At 49.3% G+C, this 10,000-nt stretch overlaps 2 protein-coding genes across 7 annotated transcripts in view; one reads left to right on the top strand and one right to left on the bottom strand.

Annotated features, from left to right (window-relative positions):
* Nucleotides 1-3,741, bottom strand: part of LOC126574820 (F-actin-capping protein subunit alpha) — a 7,094-nt gene extending 3,353 nt beyond the window's left edge. Inside the window, exons 1-2 of the mRNA XM_050235205.1 lie at nucleotides 3,627-3,741; nucleotides 2,799-3,221 (exon numbers count right to left, since the gene is read on the bottom strand). Coding sequence (XP_050091162.1) covers nucleotides 2,799-3,045 — 247 coding nt within the window. The 5' untranslated portion in view covers nucleotides 3,046-3,221; nucleotides 3,627-3,741. The remainder of the gene's footprint in view (nucleotides 1-2,798; nucleotides 3,222-3,626) is intronic.
* A 1,702-nt stretch (nucleotides 3,742-5,443) lies between these two features.
* Nucleotides 5,444-10,000, top strand: part of LOC126579174 (DE-cadherin) — a 12,134-nt gene continuing 7,577 nt past the window's right edge. The window contains exons 1-3 of one of the 6 annotated variants that reach the window (XM_050242526.1): nucleotides 5,444-5,533; nucleotides 7,004-7,724; nucleotides 9,536-10,000. The exon at nucleotides 9,536-10,000 is cut by the window's right edge and continues 7,577 nt beyond it. The gene's annotated coding sequence lies outside the window, so the exon portion shown is untranslated. Of the gene's footprint in view, nucleotides 5,907-7,003; nucleotides 7,725-9,535 lie in introns of all 6 variants that reach the window. The other 5 variants (XM_050242528.1, XM_050242527.1, XR_007608424.1 and 2 more) reach the window with 5 other exon arrangements.

Below are 10,000 nucleotides of genomic sequence, written 5' to 3'. Positions count from 1 at the left end.
AGAGCTAGCTAATTAACGGAGTCCGGTTACTGAAAAGCCATACAGATGCTTCTCACTGAATCTCTAGCTTGATTTTGCCTCGTTTCATCAATTACAATCCCACCGCCAATCGTGATGTGCCGTGGCATGGCGTATCGATAGCTGATACCATTGCATAAGCCACACCAGACACCAGTCATGCAAATCGAGCAGAGCACCGGGGCAACACGTAAGTGAATCCTCTTATTCCGTTTGTTTCGCCTGATATCAAGCATCACAAGAAGATACAGGTGGTATATTCTAACAACATAGCACGTTTGTGTTAAATAAAAGCGGCCGAAATGTTTTGATTGAATTAAAATCGATGATTCATCTAATATTGTTTTTTTGTAGATGCATCCAGATGGCCATCCCAAATAGGGCTAAAGATCACATGATCTCAAACGATCATTCCCAAATATGCACCGCTGCTAGGCCCCGCCGGCAGGCTTTGGAGCTAAGAAATGATGATGGTAACCGCGCCATAAGGAGCCACGAGCATCCACCAACAGCCGCAGCATATGTCTTTCGCCTTTTATGGTGTTGCGCGCTACGCTCACCCGAGGCTGAGGCCTGATAAGCGAGAAGCCGCTTCAGCGAGACGTGTTACGCTGAAGCAGAGAGTTCAACCAACGGTTCACAACACAATGGAAGCGTGTCCATGCGGCGGGCGCGGCCGCACTTCTTCTTCAAAGTTGTTATCATATTGAATCGAAATCACTTCCATAACATCTCTCATCTTGCGCCTGACGTTCAAATTCGTGCTCTCGAAGCCACTGACTCGTGTCCAGATGGTAACGTTTTTCGACATGGTATTCATCGGTGAAGCACCAGCATATGCAGGAACGCTTGCACCGAAAGTGTCGCACGCCTTATAACAAAATGATGAAAACAAAATCTTTGCCAATCGGTTCGTGGAGCGGATCTACGTAAAACGAAAACATTCCGGCGCGGTTTTACGGTTGAAGTTGCTCGACGATCAGCGTTCAACGACGTAAAACAACCACCAACCAAGATGCCAACGGGTGGCAAGCTGAAAAGTGAAAGCCTGTCCACCCACCCACCCGGGCACCGGTATGAGATATCATAACTTAACCATCACCCACCCGGTCCGTCCTCTACCGAATGGAATTAATCCGTTGGTTCGAGGGCGTGTATCCTAGGGAGTGGTCCATTGGCGTTTCCATTCGTGACGTTTTTTCCCCATTGGTCGCGTTCTTATCTACTGTCCGTTGGCTTTTTCTTATCGGCTCACTACCCATGTTAAAGGGTCCCTACTGTTTTGCTTTCTAACATGAAGCCACCAGTCCAGCAAAACTGCCAAACTGCCGATGGAATGGAATGAATTGATCCAACTTCCGTAACACTGATGGTGACGTTGATGTTAGAGAAACTGCGGCCCTCCCCGCATATGAGCTCATACCAGTTCCGATGGTGTGATGTTATGATTCATCACGGAGCGACTTCATCACTCGACAGGTAAGTCAACGGTCCATCAAACCACACGACGACGACGACGACGACGGTCACTAATGAATGACCGGCGAGAGTTGCTTTGAAGATAGTGTTTGGATTAAACCCATTTTACGACTTGTTATGATTGTTATGATAAACCCGATCCACCGGAAGTGAGAGTGCGTGAGAGCATGTCCAAGAAAAAGTAAATTCCCCCCCACCAAGGCTCACGCAGGAGTGTTGTAACCGATCGACAGACAGCTCTGGCGGTGATACCGTTTTGAATTCGACCGTACGAATGCTGCAAGCCACAGATTGAACTACTTTGCCATATCCGGCTTATGGGTGCTCCCGTTTGAAGGTCAGAACAGGTGGTATATGTAATGAAGGGGTGCGGGCCTGCGGATGATTGTGATTGATTGATCGATTGAAGCCGTTCCGCTAATGGCGAGCAACGTACGCTTCATTCAAAGTGTGAGATACGAGCGAATTGAACATGGTAAAAGCATCCACAGCTTGTACTATATGCATTATGGAGTTTGTCCGTGGCCACAAGGCACGGTGGATCTTACGTTTTTCTAAAATATCTACCAGCCAGCTTACCCGCCACATATCCACCCTATGTTGACTCATTACCGGTACACTTTCTGCTATCTTATCACACCCTTTACCACAAGTTCACTTATCTGAGCTACGGCCGAAGCTGGCTCTCCTTAGGCAGGTAAGATAAGGTGAAGGTCCATCGACTGGGTCGATTGTCTTTGGCCACCATAATGCACCGTTGACGGCGGTGGGATGTTCCGCTGCATAATGTTGAGCGAGATTGATCGCCTCGTCCTCGTTCTACAGAATTCCTATTGACGCACCCTGAGTAGCACACCGCCACCGCCGGGTACCTTTTCTTCGCTCTAAGAGGCGCCTACAAACATTAACCTCCCCCCGTCTATGATGACCAGATAGCAGATTATCGGGAAAGCGCAAAACATTCGCCGCTTGCCGTTTCTAGCTCAATGGGTGACGACAACGCGTTCTCTGTGCGCTCTCATCGTTCAATCGGATACGATAGTGAACGTTGACCACTTTCAGCGCCTCTTGACGTGCTGGGGAGCAGCCCCTGCCACGACGCACCCATGGGGATGGGCAACACGCAATTCGTTGGGAAATGGTGACGACGAAGTGATACAAAGATTTCTAAAAATACACAGACCGCCACCAGATCCCCGCCACCCAGTGTGTGGCGCTTCTCATTCGCGCAAACTATTGCTTGGTGGCCCTTTTCCACGATCCGATCCGATCCAATCCTTCGCTATCGACATGCCACTTACCTAGATCGTTGTACTCTGAGATCAGCACGGCAATTTCCGAGTTTTCGAGGATAACGGGCGTAAGCTGATCCTTGTTGTACTGGGCACAGGCGGCACTGGCACCTTCCTTCAGCAGCCGATCGTCGTTCAGCAGCTCGCGGACATCGTTAAACACCTCGTTAAACTCGCCGGGCGGTGCGTGCATCAAAAAGTCGGACGCAATCCGGATTTTATCCTGGTCGCTTATCACATCGTCCACGTCTGCCATCGTTATTCTGTTCGTCTTCTTCTCCGCTGGGTTCCGCTCTACCGCTCCTCTACTCTACTCGGCCTGCTGCTGCGGGGTGGGAGAGGCGTTTGGATTTCACACTCCGGATGCTACTCCGGGATGACGACAGCAACCCTGCTAGCTGCTTCCGCTCCTCCTCGATTCCGCAATTCGCACTGCAGAGAGATAAACACAGCCTCTTTACTTTCCGTTTCCGGACGACACGAAAGCGGGCGTGGATGCCGAGCCCGATGATGGAAGGTTTCGAGAATCGTGGCGTGTCGCACACTTATTTTGCGAATTATTCTCACAAAAACACATCAACCAGCGCCAGGCCGTCGATGGTGTTTTTTTCTCGCCTCGGGGGAGGGTGATGTTGGGTTTTGGACACTTGTGCACTCCCGAAGAATTTGTGGTTCCTTCTTCGCTTCTCGCGTTAGTCACGACTTCTTCGCTCCCGATGAGTAATAACTTGGGCTGCACGCACGGGACGCTCCGAATTTTCCCCCACCGAACCCACCCAAACGGTGGCTTTCCGATGGTCGAGCTGATGGAAAGTAGGAGCCAGCAGCGGGTTTTACCTCTTCAACGAGCCACGGATTTTCAGCCAGCCACGGAAAATCACAAATTCGGCAAAATCGGCCGCACCGCACGAAGAGAGAAAGAGTCTACGACACCACACACACATCCACGCACGCACACACAAAAAACACGGTGTGCGTTTACATTCCTACGGGGGTTCGGATGACAGGTGTCAAAACAAAATTCAAACCGATTCCGCTCGCTTTCGTACGGGTTTTTTCTCTTGTGCTGATCCTGGAAAACTATCAAAGCAACACGCAGGAAGCGTTTTCCTCCAAGAATCACCCACAATCGTTTTCCTCAAAAATCAAATTGGAATCAGCGCAAACGTAAGCCACAGCCACGGGGCGCTATTTAGTCTGAATCTCCCGTGGAAATATTCTGAATTTCTTCCGCTTTGCAGGCAGCCGAAGAGGACCCTGAACGAAATGACGGTCAGTTCAGTGAAGATGCAAAACTGGGGCCAGTGTTTTCTGCGGAAGTTCGAATACTTTTTTCACAAGATGGAACACTGCGACTTGACGTTGCAGTTCAACGATAACTCGCAGCTAAAGGTCCACAGATTGGTGCTGTCCGCCTGCACAGACTACTTCGACCATCTGGAAAGCGTAGGCGATGATGTGCTAATCATGCCCACGGACCTGCAGGCCGATGTCGTCGTTCCGATAGTGAAGTTCCTTTACACCGGTAGTCTCGATTTCAAGTATACCCAGCACGGACGGCTGCTGAAGGCGGCAACAGATATGAACTTGACCCCGCTGTTGAAGCTGCTTCAGTCCGTCCGCCAAACGTCTCGCCGGCCGGTTTTGCTCAATAAGTTTGGGCAACGAATTGAAATGGCGATGCCTAGCAAGCGAACATTTACCACGCGAATGCCCAACGTCCTGCTGCCGAAACGAAACCCATTTGGAGCGGGCCAATCAACAGCACCGTCCAAGCAACAGCACCGTCGCGGCGAATGATGGCGAAATAAAACCGTTCTGGTGCGATGGGAAATCGGGAATAGTATAAGCGACGCAACAGGCACAGTGAAGACCATAAGGTGGTATGGATAATTAGAGAATAACCCGAAGCGGACTACTATCCGCGGTCGTCAATAAAGCGTTGTCACCGTGGACATTACATCTCGTTCGTACTTTCCGGTATCTCTTCTGAAGGATGGAGAAACACGATTTCGAAGACCCTACCGCAGTTACTAAGTAGGAAGATGAAGATCCTTGGTAGGTCTTCCGTCTTAAATGAAAGGACTATGTGCTGGCACTTTCGTATAGTACGTACGGTCGTTTCAAATAAGCTTTCAAGTAGTATTTTAATCTATGATCCTTTCCTCCAGGATCTGTTTTTGTTGAAGAATCATGTAGGCAGACGATTTTTGGGAAAACTAAGTTATCATTGACCCCTCATTGCACGGTAACGGGATCCGCACTATCTACAGGGACAGGGTAGTACGGAGAGAGTTGTTCCTCATAAGCATTCACATCAACAAGTTATGGGCTCTGAAGAAGTAATAAGTTTGAATAGTTTGTGAAGCTGCATTCGGTATGGGAGATATTTGCGGCCAAGATCTGTGCGCCGGGGCCGCCCTCAAACGAAACAATAACCTTGACTTTCAACATTTCGACTTCTGGAACCGCAGGCCCGTAAACATAAAGAAAATAATTTTTTTTGTTCGCGAGTGAGCGAGATAGCCGGATTCATTCGGTTCATTTTCCGCCGCGCTCATCCTCGTTTTACCCCCCTCGTCCACAAACTGTCCGTAATTGAGTGACTTGTGGTGCGCGGATGTTGGCTGGTAACTCAGATTTTTTTGTCTCCCGAACGTCGTACGATGCGGACGTGTTTTTCGTGCGTGCGTGCGTGTTCCCGTGTTTTCTCGTGAAAAACGGATTCAAGTGGAAGTTGAAAGGTGCGTAACGGTGGGTAACCGGGGGCAGGAGTGTACAGGTGACCGATGTAAGCCAGTAAAAGTGCCTACGCTTGGTATTGTTTGAAGAAGATCTTCACACGAAAACCACCGTTCTCCAGTGTGAGCGTTTCTCCGGTTGACCTTTCCCGGTCGTTCGGCTGAGGTGTATCGCAGTGTGCCGCGGGTGTGTTGTTGGAAAAGGTGTCCAAAAACGCATCGCTTTTGTTATCCAACTCGTGTTTTGTGCAGCAAAATCCACCGTCCATTGGATTCTCCTGTCTGTATGTGTGTGTCATGCAAAATGAATTCCCTTAACCGCCACCCGCTGTAAAGGTAAGAACGCGCTGCGTGGTGCGATCGAAGCGGTTAAAAGGTAAAAAAAGGTGGAAGAAAACAACGAAGCGAGTGAGGTGTTTGTGTGTGTGAAGTTATGCGCGCGATCGAGATCAAAAATCACAAGCACAACCGGCACGAAGAAGAGGAAGAGGAAGCGAGAGAACGAAGGAAAGAGAAGGTGAGCGAGCTAGTGCTGTCTCGCTTGCTCCCGCGTGCCTTTTTCTTCTTTCTTCGTCCAAGTTACGTGGCTCGAAGCAGCGGGTTCTGGCCGCTGCCGCTGTCGTTGCCGCCGCCGCCGTTGGGAACGAAGATCGTACAAGGAAAATAGGAGAAACCTCGTTCCTCGCTCACCTTTCTTTGTGTGGAGCGCGCTGTGTGGAACGCGGTGTGGTAGTGGAAGGGAAAGGAAAAGGTGAAGGTGAAGGGGGAGCGTCGCCGTGAGCCACATTCCCCGCGGTGGATGCGGTGGCGGTTAAGACGAGCAATGTATGCTGCTGCTGCTGCTACGCCAACCCCCCCGAGGCTTGTTCCACATCTTCCTGTGCTACATACACCGCCCTCCAGCCAGCTAGCACCGTGTAAATGTGGCATAGATCCGCCAATAACCGAAAAATTAACGTTCACCGTAAATACGGGCGACCAGATCCGCGGGCTTCGATTCCTCGCAGAAAGTTCCCTTAAAATGACCTAGCGTGGTGGCTGCCGGAAGAGTGTCCTGTGTTTAATTTCGTTTTATGTGTCGCCAAGCCTCAGCACTTCTTATTCATCGATGACTCATCTTCTCGCTTGATGTCGCGTTCGAATCGCTCTCGCCAAACCTTTGAAAGGGTTTTTCGCGTTTCTTGACGCACATCACAATCAAGACAAGCTTCCGGACGTACGGAAACTTATCGTGTTCGGTTTCTTGTCACATTTTTGGTTGATAATTGTGTCCCCGTTTTTATTTCTGTGCAATTCGTCTGCTGTTATCTAACTTGTACTCGCGGGAACAGCATTAAACATCGAGATTAACCCTAATGTACGTGCGTCTTTGCTAAACGAGTGTCCGGTTGTGTGTGTTTATACGTGTGTTGAATTAGATGTTTTTTTGTGATTTTTATAAGTTATAAAAAATATGTTTTTCCTTTTTTTTAGCAACATACGAGCATGAATGTGTGCAATGGTGTGCCTTATGTAGCACCCGGAATACCGAGAATCATAAAGTGCCTGTGTAGTTGTTGTTAGAACAGAAAATGCAGCGACAAAGAGTGTGATTGCAAACCAAAGTGTGCCTTGAGCAGAAGAGCAAAGTGATCTCACGCTGAGTAGGCCTAAATGAATGATGGCGACAATGATGATGATGGTGGCAGTAGCCTGAGAGGTGCATCCGCGATCTCCGCAGCAACCCCCGTTCGTCGCTTGCGCAAAACCAGTTTCCTCGGTAGTGTGTAGTGCACGGATATATCCTGGCCAAACAAACACGTTTGTCAGCGACACAGTGTGCTCCGTCCGTGGTGCTGACCGGCTTAACGGGTCACTTAGGAAACGCCGAGTTCGTCGCCGGTGTGTATAAGTGTTGAGTGGGGGCACCGTTAAACCATCCATCTTTTCAACATTCCGTCCAACGCCCATCGCGCCCAAGATCATCGCCAAGGTGCGCGAATCCATATCCGGGCGAGCGGAAGTGGGATCTTAATGCATTCGTTGCCCTGCCCATCCTCCCCGGCAGTGCCAGTGCAGACCAAAGTGGATTAAAACTGAAAGTTCCGGTCGTCGTCGTCAGCGTCGTCATCGTTTTGAGGTGCAAGAAAAGCCACGCCGCACTTTCCAGCAAACGACCAACACATTAGTGCATCCGGCGCGCGCACTCTTTAAGGTGAGAATCGTGATCGCATCGGTGTGCGCGTGTATGTGCCGTCGAGATAAATGTGGGGACCTTAGAGCGGCGGTGCATATTTACACAACGATTTGAGATCGGGCTATGTTTGCCTGTTAGCTGCTTAGACCTCCACCATCCACTGGGACTGGAGTGGAGTGGAGGATGTCAGAAGAAACGAAAGAGAACAAGCACGACTCTTTATGTTTCGCCTTGCTCTACAAAAGTCACGTACCAACGCGATCGTCGTGCGTCCGGCGCGCCGAAACCGGAAGTACGCCGACGACGACGACGACGACGAAAATGGTCAAATGGCTCTCTGGTCCACTTCTTCTCGCCGAGTCTCGCGCGTCTGGTGGTGGCCAAGGTGAATTGCTTTCGCGGCCAGAGGAAGTCGTCGAAGGGGATGAGGAGGGGCCACCATGCGTGTTCGCTGCAGGCCAGAATGAGTCATTACATTTGCAAGAATTCGCTTGTTGCAATTACAATTGGCATGTTTGGGTGTTTAATGCTCAAGAAACAAGGGGTTGATGGGAACGATAGAAACACCCGGTAATTGCCTATAAGGGTGCATCCAGAGTGTGGTTCTCCGGAAAGGCCATGAAATGCAATATGGTTTAAGCGTGTAAACATCGTTTACCTTTTTGGCCCGAAGCGCATCCATAAACCGCAGTTCCCCATAATTCTCTCGAACTCATTTAAATCATCGCGTTTGTATGTTTTAATTTTACAACCGACCTTCTACCGATCCCCACTTCCACGTGGAATACGTTTCCTTTTGTTTATGGAGTGAGTGCAAGCGATTGTTTATTTCAATTTCAGTGATTGTTTTTTTTATTATCTCCCCGTAAATCATCTTCGTAAGATGATCATCGAGTTCCGAACGGAATGCGATCCTCGGGTTTGGTTTGTCAGGAAAAGATCGTTGGTTTCTACGGAAATCCAATCATAGCATAGGGAAGGGAAAAAAGCGATGATGGTGGTTCGTATCCCCTTTCCCGTCGATTCGATAATCACCATTAAACTTTACGGGAACTAGATGAATTCCCATCAAGGAGATTGTAGCTCTATTCCACTTTATCGCTGATTATTATGGCATTTTATTGGCCATTAAAAATTAATAAATTTCGTCAGCAAATCGTAGCTGGCCCGCGGAGCCCAGCGCTGCATGACGCGCATGGCAGCCGAGGACCGACTTTTGTTACTCAAATGCCAACTTGATTGTTGATAGAGGACGAGAATTTGTTTTGTAAATACGTGCCATGCCAGTGAGCGATCAAAATCAAATAAGGAACCGTTCGATCGTTTGCACGATGAAATGAGCCTTATCAATCGTCAATTCCTTTCGTAATGCAAGCTTGCACCATAGAACCAACCGTCTTAAGCAGGCACGACGAGTACACACTACTATCACAAATCGGTCATAACGGTGGGAAGACGACGACGATGTCGACGATGCTACCACCACCACACGGCTGGTCATTAAACTGTACTCGGCTCTCAACCATCTTCCCGCGGCCCGCTTATCGACTGAAGCGGCAAAAATGTCATCAATAATTGTGTGAGACGGACGGCGGGCAGCACTGTGCTGATGATGGGGCTTTCGTAACGCACCATTCCCCCGTTATCAGCAGCGAATAGCACAATATTTACCCGGTGCTTCGTGTGTGTCATCTTTCGCTCGCATGCTGCCTGGCTGCCTGATGAGTTTTTAACTTCCGTTCGATTTTCAGTCAGGCTTTTATTCTAAAATAAACATAGAGGGCACAGCATTTTCTTAATCACATTCCTATTTCTGTTCGTTCTTTCAGATTCGCCCGGATAACTGTGATCGTTTGCGACCGGCAACGTTTTCGGGCAATAGATTGCAGTCAACACTCGGCAGCAGCAGCAACAACAACGGTTGAGTAAATCACCACCACCTTCTACGGTTGAAGGTAGGATCCCCGCAACGTTATCAGCTCTTGTGCAGTCTAGCACAAACCCGGACCAGATAACACACGTCCCCTAGGGGTTGAAGGGTGAATAACGGTGCGAGTAAAGATACAAGATATGCGGTCAACGCTACACCTATTCCCAGGGAAAGTGTAAAATTATCGAAACACACGTCCCCGGTGTGTCGCGCGTCGTATGTTGTGAAGATTGCATTTTGCTCACTTGATAAGCCTCGCTGCTGGGGTTTTGCTATTTGTGTATCGAATCACTCGAACGAACCAGCGCATCAGTATCACCTTTGAACCGCGCACAACGAGAACGACTTTGCCGAGGACGACGGG

This window comes from Anopheles aquasalis, chromosome 3 (genome assembly GCF_943734665.1).
Source record: "Anopheles aquasalis chromosome 3, idAnoAquaMG_Q_19, whole genome shotgun sequence".
Classification (NCBI taxonomy): Eukaryota; Metazoa; Arthropoda; class Insecta; order Diptera; family Culicidae; genus Anopheles; species Anopheles aquasalis.
This window is presented reverse-complemented; position numbering and strand designations above follow the sequence as displayed.